A 12,651-nucleotide genomic window follows, 5' to 3' on the forward strand; every position below is an offset into this window, starting at 1 on the left:
ATAGAAGTCCAAATGTGGAGGAGAAGGTGGTGGCTACATTTTGAGGTAGGTAATTAGCCTCCTTAAATAACTACTTTCTGCCTACTTGGATGACTAAATCGGGAAGTAAGACTTCTAGTGATCTCCCAATCTATAGCGGGTGGAGTATGTATATCAGGTAGCTTTCTGTTATGCCTGTATTGTCATTGGTGGTGGTATAACAACTCTCTTGTTAATACAAGCAGAGCAGAGATTAAGGAGTTAATGTGCCAATACTAATAGCATAGGCAGGCGAGGGGGGTTGAAGATGGGGGCAAAGGCAGGCAATTGCCAGGGAGATTTTAATGGTGACTTGAATACTTTTGTTGTTTTGTCTGATTTGGATTCCCAACCCCCAAAACCCATATTATTATCAATAAAAATGACCAAAAAACTGACTGTGAAGTGAAAACAATGGTTAAGTGTTAAATTATTGGGGGGCATAAACAAAGGCATGAGCCGTTTCTTTCACTCCTGTTGGATGTTGTACTGCTCCCTACCCAAAAGAAAGAGAAAAAAAGAAAGGAAAAGCCCCATCCAGCTCTGATCTCTCTCTTGGTTTGCAGACTGGGAATTCAAGAAAAAAGAAGAAACACCAAAAGATATCATAAACAAATTGACTAATCTCCATCAAACCCCATGTAATAACACTACCGTCTCACTCCTTTTATTTACCTACTTTCCTCTCGGTTAGCCTCAAATATCTCTTCCCTTTCCTTCTTTCCTCCTCTGTCTCTAGATTTTGTCTTCCATTGAAGAAGAAAGATCAAAGATGCCGAGACCAGGCCCTAGACCTTACGAGTGTGTAAGAAGAGCTTGGCATAGCGAAAGACACCAACCCATGAGAGGTTCCATCATTCAGCAGATTTTAAGGTTCTGGGTCTTCTTTGTTTTCCTTAATTTTGTTACATTTTAAGCAGCATTATTTCTACCTTTTGGGGGGAGGGGGGTTTAATTCCTTGCCCACCATGTGTTTGATTTTAGGCTAGCTATTGAAACTCATAGCACAGCTACTAAAAAGAATAAGGAATGGCAAGTTAAAATTATTACTGTCATCGTCAAAGCCGAGGAGATTATGTATTCCAAAGCCAATTCTGAGGTTCTTTTCTTCTTTCAAAATTGTGGATCTTTTTATTTTGTATCTACTTCTTTGGACTCAATTTTTCCCCCTCGTATTGGGTTTTTAGGCTGAATACACCAACCCGGAAACCTTATGGGACCGTGCTAATGATGCCATCAACACGATTATCCGTCGAGATGAGAGCACTGAAACAGGAGAGCTTTTGCCACCTTGTGTTGAAGGTACTGTAGATTTCTTTTCATGTTCTTCTGTGGTAAATTCTTGGTTTCGAGTTTATTGTTATGTTTGTGGTTTTTTCTCGTTTTTCTTTAATCTACATTAGCTACAACTTAATGAAGCTTTCAATTTGAAAGTTATTTCAAGAACAATTTGGACTGATAGATTGTAGCACATGTGTTGTTTTAGCGGCCCTTAACCTGGGGTGCTATCCAGTGAGAGCTTCAAGGAGCCAACGACACAGTAATCCTAGGACTTACCTTACGCCAAGAGCACCCGAAACTGTTCCTGCAACTCCTAGGATTTTGGATAACGGCAGTGAGGATAGGTATCCTCAGTTATCCCAGGTTCAGTCTGGTAGTCAGCTTGCAAGAATAGCAACCAATGTGAATTCGAACACTTCGGTTTCACAAGCTAACCGTCATAATTATCCATTTCTACCTCAAAATTGCCCATCTGGCCATGACCAATTGATGAGGATGGAAACTAACACTCCATCGAACTCTGGTCAAGTTTACCCCCTTTATTATGGAATTCACTATCAAAATGCAGAGTCCCAAACAGGTTCTCCAGTGCAGGAAAATCTAGTGTCTGATACGATAATAGTTGGGAGACCTATTGGTACATCCGTTTTAGAGCCAGCAGAAATGGGTTCCTTGCAGAATTTCTTTTCCTCTTCCAATGTTGATATTGGTGGTAAGCAAATTGGGCAGCAAGATATCAGACACGCTGATGAGAAGTTGCTTGGAAAAGAATGTGATTTGTCCTTGCGGTTGGGTCTATTTTCTGACCCTTATATGCAAGTAGAAAAGAAGTCACTTTGTGAAACCACAGATGTTGGTCCCAGCAACACTCAAGATGGGGGCAAACTTAGTGATGTTTTTCGACAAAAGAGTAAAGAGATCCCCTTTTTTCCAGAGAGGACTGTTAATGACCATTTTGAATCCTTTTCAAGAAAGTGCTTTATGGAAAATGAAGGTCATAATGTGGGGGCAGCAACGAGAAAGCGTAAGGCAACATTTGGAGGCAACTCAGAAGATGAACAATTTTGCACGCAACCAGGGTCCTCATCTAATAATAGAAGACATGGGCCAGGTTTGTAAACAATAGTTTTATTGTAGCTTGTCCTTCAAAATTAATGATCTTTTGATCGTATTAGTGAATCTTGCTTTCAATCTTTATTCTCTAATAGATGTTGTAAAATGTAAGTGCTGACAAGTTGCATTGTTGGGATGCAGCAGAGAATGAACTGTAAATAAAATGAGCATGATTGATATCTAATAATTGGATGATTTAATTCTCATTACACGTCTAATTACTTAGAAAATTTTAGTATAAATAACTTTTGATCAATTGAGGACCATAAAAGGAATATTTTTACCTTCTCAGCATGTGCAGAATGAGTTGCAGGTTTCTAAATGTAAAAAGATCTGGAGATAAATGATGGAAAAATATATGCATTGTAGACAAATTAATTAGCTATTTGAAACTATAAAGTGGTGTGCAATATATACCCGAGCTAACATAGAGAAAGTGTTGATCACAAAGGATATATCCAACATCCAGAGCTCATGTTCCTATTTGCCTTTGGAGAATGGTCAAGGATTGATTTTAGCCTGTTTGTAACACTAGAATTTCTTGTTGATATGAATGCTTCTAGAGTTATTCACAGGAGGGTACTTATTAGTTCTTGGCATTAGGTTTGGTTGAGCCCTATTTTCCTGTGTAGTTTGCTGCTAGGTAAGGAATTGGCCATTACATTTTGTCACTTCTGTGATGTAGATAAGCATTTTCTATATCACTTCTCGGAGATCAGGATGGCAAAAGGAATCTAAGTGTTGTAAGAAATGGAGGTAGTTTGTGGGACTGGAAATGGATTACTGCTGATGCAGGGGATAGGGAGCAGGGTTGGGAGCAAGGATCACATGCATGCCTTTGTGGTGTGATACACTTGAGTAGTTAGATGCTCATCTTGGGTAACATTCAACTTATTAGGTTTTTAGGAGGCACAAATGCATACTAGAAGACTCTTTGGTTGCAGACTTGTCTTGGGTGTTTTGTAGAACGAGCTTTTATGCATTAGCCTTTGTGATTGAGATGGTTACCTATGTGAAGGACTTATTTGAGGGTTACTTTGTTATGGGTTGTAATGTGTAGAACAAGGCAAATGCTGGTGAGCGCCCTTGATCCATGTTTAAAGAAGTTGGGAATTGGTGGTTCCCTTTTTAAATTTCTAAGAGAAGGTAGGTTGCCTTTTTTACCATTTTTATCCGATTTTGGACCTCTCTAAGCTTTAAATTTGACGGAGATTCCTCTCAAAAGAGTAGAGAGTGTAAAGTGTAAACTCTTCCCCATGTGATGTGTGGTGGGGTGACTGACTCCACCAAGCTTTAAAGATGTGGTTGACAAGCCATCTCATTCTCTCCCAATTTTGTGAAAAAGACAATGACTGAGCTCTGGTGAGGATTTCCATTTTTCTTTTATATATATATATATATATTTATAAATATATATATGTGTTGTATATGTATATTTTCATCTCTTCACCTTATGTCATTACATGACAGCAACATCAGCTGATTGATTCATGAGGAACTTCCCTTATCCAACCACAGGTTATTCCACTTTTCATTTTGTTTTGTTTTTAGGGCAGCCAATTCCCATTGCCCAGCCGCAAGCCATATTTTGTGGGTTCCAGCCAAGAAAATTGTCTGAACTTGTTGCATTGCATTGTAGGTTCTTTTCTTTTTTTGTCATTTCACAGTATGTTGAGGAGTTTAAATGCATGACAGTAGTTGCCAAGTGGAGGCTCCAAAGTTTTAATCGCAAACCGTAAATAATGAAATAACAGGGTATGTATGGGCAAGGGTGATGGAAGTAGCGGAATCCAAAGTCAAATTTTCTGGATGGTCCCATTGGGATCTGTCTTTCTAATGTTCTCATATTCAGATTAGGATACTTTTTTTTTTACGCACATGTGAGCACAATAATTCATTGCAAAGGCCAAAGGTGTGTAGTATAAAGGTACATGCATACGGTTGTCCAAAGGCAGTAGAATAAAGAAGCCAACAACAACAAATGGTCAGTTTTTTCTATAACAGCATTTCGCTATAACATCAAGTTTTAGAAAAATTTTCTATAACAATTTTTCACTAGTAACAGCAATATTCATCATGGTTATAAAGCATGCTATTTATTAAATTAATTTTCTATAATAGTATATGGTCTAAATTTTTAAGTAAAATTATATCTATTTCATATAAGCAATCTTATTAATTATAGTTTATTATATAAAAATGATTTTAATTAAAATATTATTTTAATAAAATGATTAAATTTCATGTGAAGAAATCTATTATTATATTTTATTAAATGAAAATAATCTTGGATTAGTGGAATTAAAATGTCAATTCAATACACTAATTAAATATTCTACCATGAATTTGAAACATTATAAATTTATAAATTAATTACTTGAATTTAGTGACTCATGATAAATTAATTAATTTAATTTGATAACTCATTGATTAATTGAACTTGTTAGATTTATTAACTTTATAATTAATCATGTGAAAGAATATAAAATAAAAGATGCATAAAAAGCAATAATACATGCACCTATTATACGCCTTTTAATTTTGTTGGTTTGATTCTTATTTTTTGGAATATAATTATTATTTTCTTTATTTGATGAAAATTCACAATATAAATTTTATGATAAATTTACGAAGAATATATCTATAATATATAATAAAAAAAGAAGCAAAAATAGTAGATTCATGATCATGCTGAACACTTAATATTTGAACTTGATTTCAACACAACTATTGATAACCTTGGATTTGAGAGTAGAACGATAAATCTCTCATTAAACAGTATCAAAGTATAGCATCGAATCACACTCGAAATTATTTTTACTGAAAAATGTTTTCTACATAGGAAAAAAATATGACTCTTTTTTCTTCGATATTCTAAAAAAAATTATATTACATTTTATTATAATATTTAATAAGAATAGGATAGTGTGATGCAGAGTAATATGGATGTAATGTTTTGATTTTAGGTTTATTTTGGAGGTATTTGATTCATGGAATACAATATTTTTTTATAATAAGGTTACACGTATGGATTATTTATTAAATATGTTATATTTTTTTTAGTTTATTTGATTTGAACGTAAGATTTAAAATTTACAAATTAAGAATTTACGACCATACTGAACTATAAAAGTTTAGTTACGTAGATAAAATAATTAAAGAAAAAATTTATTAATTTCTAAAAAGATAAAGTAATAAAAAATGTAATGACGTTGAGAGAAGGTGTATTCCTTTCATAGAAGTTTTTGAAGTGTCGTCTGTTTAGAGCAAATAGACTCTTCAATTGGTCGGTATTATCCATAGATCGAGTAAGAGATTCGTCTCCTAACTCAATCAAGAGCTTGAGTGTCAAAAACAGAGTACGCAAAACAAAAGCTTCTTGTTGGATTGGATTAGACAGTGTACACACCCACCTACTAAGGGGACTTGAGTGTTGCATGCCCGATAGGGTTTAAACCATTGCCCCTTATATTGCATCTAAGGGAATATGTACTACCACTTGATCAGGCGATAAGTGGCATGTGCAATGCATGATCCGATCCGACAAGGAACCCCTTCTTTGTGAACCTCACCTCTAGCATTTGAGCTCTCAACAGAGTTAGGAGATAAAAACTTGACTCGATTTGAGGACAATACTAACTTATTAAAGGATCTGTTGACACCAGATGACAATATTTCAAAAACTTCTTTAAAATGGATGAATCACCTCTCAACAAATGAAGTTAAAGAAAAAAACAGTTTTATGACGTGTTTTACAAAGATAAATAACTTGCAAAATACACATAATTCATGAGAGATTATGTTTTCTTAGTCCACCAAAAATGTATCAAATCCATCCATCCATAAATGTAGACATGGAGATAAAAATAAAAATAAAAATTAAAGCAATATATGTACAACTTTAAATAAACTATGCATGTAATTATTCTAATTTTGTTTCATTTAAAATATAAAATTTTTCATATAAAAATAATATTTATTTTCTTTTAAATAATTAATTGGTTTGCCTTTTTATGTAAATATAAATGAGAAATTATTACTTTTTTTAAGTTTAAATATATTTAAAATTTTAATGTTTTTTTCAATATTTTCATTAAAAAATAATTTTACTCTTTTTGAAAAGTTGATGGTAAAATTAGACTCTTTTTAAAAAATTGAGGGTCAAATTTAACTAAAAAAATAACAAGGGCCAAATCGAAAAAGGCATGAAGATAAATTTAGCCCCTAACATTTACTCATTTTGTCATTTAAGCTCTTATTCTTTTTTCCCACCCTCAACCTCCAAGATTTAGTCAAATCGATTGCTGTTTGATGAAAAAAAACTGGTTGAACTGTTAAAATGTTAATGACATTGACGTGACGTTTTATATATATTTTACTGCTAATATGAATATTTTTTTTTTAAATTTTTATGAACTTTGTTGATTTTTTATTTTTTATTTTTGAATTTTTATGAATTATACGTAGACTATCACGCTAATGGTCATATTAATACCGTTAAAATTTGAACAAGTTAATCAATTTTTTCATCTAAAAGTAAGCAATCTGATTAAATTTTAGAGGTTGAAAACCAAAATTCCCCAAAAAACTAAGGGTCCAAATGAAAAATTGAGCAAACATTAAGGGATTTATCATTATGCCAATGAAAAAAATATGTAAAACATATGTCTTAACTAAAAGTGTTATTTAGAAATATAAATGAAAAAGATTTATTATAGTATACAATGTTTTAAATATTTCGTAACCAGTGTTTAAGATTTTTAAAATTATTTATGTATTTTTTGGTATTAAAATTTATGAAAACTATTTTCATTTTGCATGGATGTATTGTATTTAATAATTAAAATATATTAAATTATTTTGTATTAATTTTTAAAATTTAAAATAATATGAATAATATAAGTAGAAAATTGGAAAATAAATATTTGAAAAATAATAAGTGAAAAGTATTAACTAAGAAAAAAGGAAAAATAAAATATTTAAAAATTAATTAAAGTAATTGAAAAAATAACATGTCAAATTAATAATGGTAAGAAATAGGTTTTTTTATTTTAATAAATATAGTTTAAAGGTATTCTTTAAAAACCGTGTAATGAGATGGGAGGGGTCAAATTTCCAAGTATTGGTGGCAAAAATGTCGTAACAGGTGTGCGTTTTTCGAGACTAACATTAAGCTATTGTCAAAACAAGGTTGGTGTCTTATCTCTAATCCAACTTCTTTTGTGGGTTGACCTCTTAAAGCCAAGTACTATCCTTAATCGGATTCTTTTAATTCTCCATCTTTTAACATGGAAAAACATTTGGGCAACGAAAGCATGGAGGGTTGGGAATGGTACCTCAATTTCAGTTTGGCATGATTGTTGGTTGAGTGGCACAGGTCCCTTCAAAGTACAATCGCCAAAGGTTAGTTCAGTGGATTGAGTTTCTGGCTTATTGGTCTTCGGTTCCAAGCAATGGAATGTTGAGCTAATCAATACCTTGTTCTCGAGGAGATGTGCAAGACTTGTTGGTTGCAGGACGGATCATTCAGGCGAGTATTCCGTCAAGCGTGGCTATCCATTATTGGATTCGGGTCTTACTACTATCAGTCTTTCTGAGAATCAAAATAACATAAAGACTACTGTTCAACAGTTCTGTAAGACTTTATGGGCGATACAAGGTCCTTCGAAACTCAAAATTACAATGCAGAGGTTTTACAATAATTATATACCCACACTTCAAAACCTATACACTATGTACAAGGTGTTCTGCAGGGAATGAAACAGTAAGTCATGTAGTTCTGGAATGTTCGATTGCACTAGATGTTTGGGGCATGGTCAGCATTAGCTGGCCTGCAGAATGTTTGGTGCCTTATGGTGGTATCAGAACAAATTCATGAGAATATTAGACAAACTAGTAGAGATGTTACCTGGGTTCACGCTTATACTCCAGGAGATTGACTCTTGATTTCAGTGGAACAGAAACCAACGCGTCGACCTTGTGTTAAGTGGAATCGACCAGAGGAATCGTATGTCAGAGTCAATTTCGACGCAGTATTTCTGCAACAAAACTATCAGTCTTTCGTAGGTATAATTGTCCCTGACCATAATGGATTGGTTCTAGGCTCTTGCTCTATGAAGAATATTACATACTTGATTCTTTTATAGCTAAAGCAAGGGCAGCCATTCAAGCTCTTCAATTTGCGCGCAGCTGATATGGGTTTCACCAATGTGGAGATTGAAGGTGATTCTAGAACAGTGATTTCGAAGATATCATCTCGGAATCTGGACAGATCAAGTATTGGTGCTGTTGAGAAACGCCGATGACAGCTATGGCAGCTAGTTTCAACAGGTGCATTAGTATGGGATGATAAATCTCTGGCAGCTAGGTTTCTTCAGTGTCACTTTAAACACATTCCAAGAGAAGGTAATGCATCAGCTCACTGTATGGGTCAAGAAGGGCATCGAATTAATTAGGAGAGAGTCTGGATGGAGGAAGTACTTTCCTGAGTAGCTTCGATCGTCGAAGCTGATCGGTGGTGGGTGGCCCTGCCGAACTGACGTTTCTGCTTCAGTTGCTTTGCTGGGTTGGGCTTCGTCGAAGCTGATCGGTGGTGGGTGGCCCTGCCGAACTGACGTTTCTGCTTCAGTTGCTTTGCTGGGTTGGGCTTCATTCGATTACTATTTTCCAGCTTATTTCTAACCCTAACCGGTTACTGTCTCGGTCAAGCAATGCTACAACTGATGTTGGAGGCATCTCTGGTAATCTCTTGATCATATGGTGACTATTTTCGATTGGAGAATTTTTTATTACTATTAAATGTCTGAGCTGTTGTTTAAAATTATTGTTTGTAGAACCGATCAAATCACTCAATTCAACCGTGTGGATCAAGAACTGTTAAAGTATTAATTTAGAATAAAAGGTTGGACCGGTTAAGTTGCGAATTGGTCAAACTAGTTGAATTGATTTTTGATTTTTTTAAAATATTTTTTATTTAATAATTTATTCAATTGACTTTAACAAATCAATTGGACTAGTCGAACCGATTGGACCAGAATTAGTGGTCTGACTGATTCAACCTCCAATCTGATTTCACTTTTCAATTTTGACCCCTATAATACGTTCATATTTGAGATTTAATATTTATACTTTAATTTTTTTTATATAATTTGGTACCTTAACATTGATAATGTCATTAGTTAATCTAAATATTTTATTATGATTAAAATGTTGGTGGGAATTTTAAGAACAACACCGTTAAAAATCTCTACTAAATTTAGGTTCACCTTCTATAACACGTTTCAACCAAAGCTTCTTATTTCTTTAATTATATATTAATGGTCAAATTTTAGTTTTGATCCTTTATATTGCACTTAAATTTAAGACTTAACCTATATAATTTAATTTTGAAATAATTTGATAACGCAACTTTTATAATATTACTAGTTAATCCAAATACTTTATTATAATTAAAATATTGATGTGAACTTTTAAAAACTACTGACACCGTTAAAATTCTTTATTAAATTCATGTCTATTATAATTTCATTTGTTTATTACAAAGTTATTAAGTGAGTATCTTTTATGATAATAGATCAAGTGCCTTGAAGCCATATTTATTCTCACAATTCTTGTCCACCTCTTTGCTACGAATCAAAAACTTTATGGCTAACATGCATATATATATATATATTATATATATATGTTTTCTATTAATTTATTTATTATTTTGAGATGTTCAAACTTAAAAGGAAAAAAAATCTATGGTACACACCTGTGTTAGGTTAGCAGCTATTTCCATATGCAAGATGGTGTTACCGTCATAGTTTAGACAATTCACAAATTCTTGATTCGAAATTCTTTTCGACCACCAACAATTTCAAAGCCTCGAGTTGGTTCAACCTCATGTACGCATGCAAAATGGTGTCACCTTGGGCCATCGACAACTAAGCTACCCAGGGTTTGGCATGAATAAACTCTCTCAACACATTAAGGCGATCTTTCATGGCTGCTATGTGAAGAGGGTTCCTCCCATCAAGGTTACAAATGAGGCACATATCAGGGTTAACCTGCAGTGAACTTGTCACAATTTGCCGGTGTCCTTTGACTATTGCTAAGTGAAGTGGTGATTGACTTTGGGAATTGAGTTCGTTGGCTAGATCAGGCATTTAAGTGAAAGTTCATCAACGAATTCAAAATGGCCAAGCATGGCAACTACGTGCAAAGGTGTTTCAGGGCGATTAAACGATTTTTAAAATGAACTTAAATATTACTTAAAAAATAATATATATTTTTTAAAATTAACTTAACCAGTTATCTGCTAAACAGGTTGCACCTCATATTAAATTATTTTTTAAGGGGCTCATGTTAGTGTCACGGGGTTAGAACTTTTGTCTCGCAAATCATGCAACCTTAGGTGATTTCTTTGCTCCGAATCTGCCTAAGTCAACCTAACTCTCACAAAAGTGAGAATTCTCACCAAAATTCTATAAGGCACCAAAATATAACGGGAACAAACTAGAAATGAAAGAGCAATGAAGAACATAAAAGCTTAAGGAAAAATAGCACACACCAAGTGATTGAGTAAATGCTCTTAAATATATTCACAACTATGGATGGAATGATTAGAAATGAGGGGGAAGACTTTTATGTATAGTTGAGCTCCCCCAAAACCAACGATACAGATTAAGTTACATTGACAGTCAAAATTAAAGCTTATCTACAATTGAGACACCTAAGGGATTTAAACTCTATATAATCTTATTCCTTTAGTATTTACACTATTTACCTTGGTAACTCTAGTTTTACTAGAATGTTTCACTGAGCCACCAAGACCTTGCATATGATCAAAACACAAAACATTACAAGGTTTGAATATTTTATAATATACAAATAGTAATTTGTTTTATACAAATTACTCTTGATTACATTACTTTTTCATCTATTATGTAATGTAATAAGTGTGACAGCCCTAATTTGACCCTAGTCGAAAAGTGGTTTCAAGACCACAAAACTGAGTCACAATTATTTAAATGCTCTTTTCTATGTTTATTATATGTCAAGTTTCATGTGTGAAAGTATCGTGTCTTAATTTTGTCATTTGAATGTGGAATTATTAAAAAGGACTTATGTGAGAAACTTGAAAATGTGATAGGTTAATTTGTAGTGGCCAAATATTGTATGGTTTAAAATATGGGGATTTGCATGTCAAATACCCCCTTCCTTAAGTTAGTGGACGGTGAGGTTAATGGATGATTGACATTTTATGTCTTTTATATTAATTAATTAAATGTTTAATGGATTAATAATATGAAATATGAATTTTTATTAAAAGAAAAGGGTGATAAAAACAAAGTTGGTTCATCTTTTTCTTCTTCCATTGCCGTACCTAAAGAAAGAAAAGAAGAAATTGAAGTTAAGGCATTCGATTACCTTTAAGTTGATTAAGGTATGTTTAATGCTCTTTCATTGAAAATCTTTGTACATTTGGAGTGGTCATCAAGTATAGAAGCTAGCTTATGGCAAAATTTTTTTTGTAAATTGATGAAGATGACATTCGGTCATGGATGTTTGTATTTCTTTGATGTTGTTTTTGATGCTTTTGTGTATTAAGGGTTGATAATAGATGAGTTGAGCTTGGTAAAATTGAATAATTGTGGCTTAATTGTTTAATGGCAATTGGCTATTATGGTGAAATGCAAAGTTAATATTTAGTTGCTAGTATTTATATGTGTGTTAGCCGAATTTGAACTTGAATAATGATTTGAGCAAATGTTGAATATTAAAATGTTAGAAAAAGAATATTTTCCGTTTAAGTGATTTGAGAAAATGATGTTTGAATGTCTAAAGGTTCGGCTTTATGCATTAATGATATGATTTTGAATAATGTAAGCTTAATGGAATGTGAGTTATGTTTATGCATAGGTGAAATTGTATATTCGGCCAACCTAGGTTTCTATGATATTGAAAATGGAAATTAATCATGTTAAGTGACGAATGGTAGTTAACTAAGGATTAATATGTATCTTACATATACATGTTCGGATGATGATTGATAGGTGGGAAATAAGTATAGTTATGAGGTATAAATATGTTAAGAAGAATGAATTGTGCATTTGGTCTTAAGGGTGTGTACAAAGGAAATGTTAAATTGTTTGTATTTTAAGGCCGAATGTGTTTAAGGTTAAAGGATGGATTAATTAATTGTATTTGGGATGAATAGACATAAAAAAAAATGCCGAATGTAATATTTGGTCAAGG

At 33.1% G+C, this 12,651-nt stretch overlaps 1 protein-coding gene across 2 annotated transcripts; it reads left to right on the plus strand.

Moving 5' to 3' along the window:
* The first annotated feature begins 290 nt into the window (after nucleotides 1-290).
* On the plus strand, nucleotides 291-2,596 carry LOC107962601 (uncharacterized). 2 transcript variants are annotated; one of them, XM_016899049.2, is made up of 5 exons: nucleotides 291-659; nucleotides 758-891; nucleotides 1,003-1,117; nucleotides 1,206-1,320; nucleotides 1,505-2,596. In XM_016899049.2, exons 2-5 carry the CDS (start codon nucleotides 791-793, stop codon nucleotides 2,416-2,418), a joined length of 1,245 nt encoding a protein of 414 aa, XP_016754538.1. In that variant the 5' UTR covers nucleotides 291-659; nucleotides 758-790; the 3' UTR covers nucleotides 2,419-2,596. The 2 variants fall into 2 exon arrangements, with proteins under 2 accessions (XP_016754538.1, XP_016754537.1); XM_016899048.2 differs by having other exon boundaries at nucleotides 291-891.
* Nucleotides 2,597-12,651: the final 10,055 nt, after the last annotated feature.

The sequence above is a fragment of the Gossypium hirsutum genome, chromosome A06 (assembly GCF_007990345.1).
Source record: "Gossypium hirsutum isolate 1008001.06 chromosome A06, Gossypium_hirsutum_v2.1, whole genome shotgun sequence".
Lineage (NCBI taxonomy): Eukaryota > Viridiplantae > Streptophyta > Magnoliopsida > Malvales > Malvaceae > Gossypium > Gossypium hirsutum.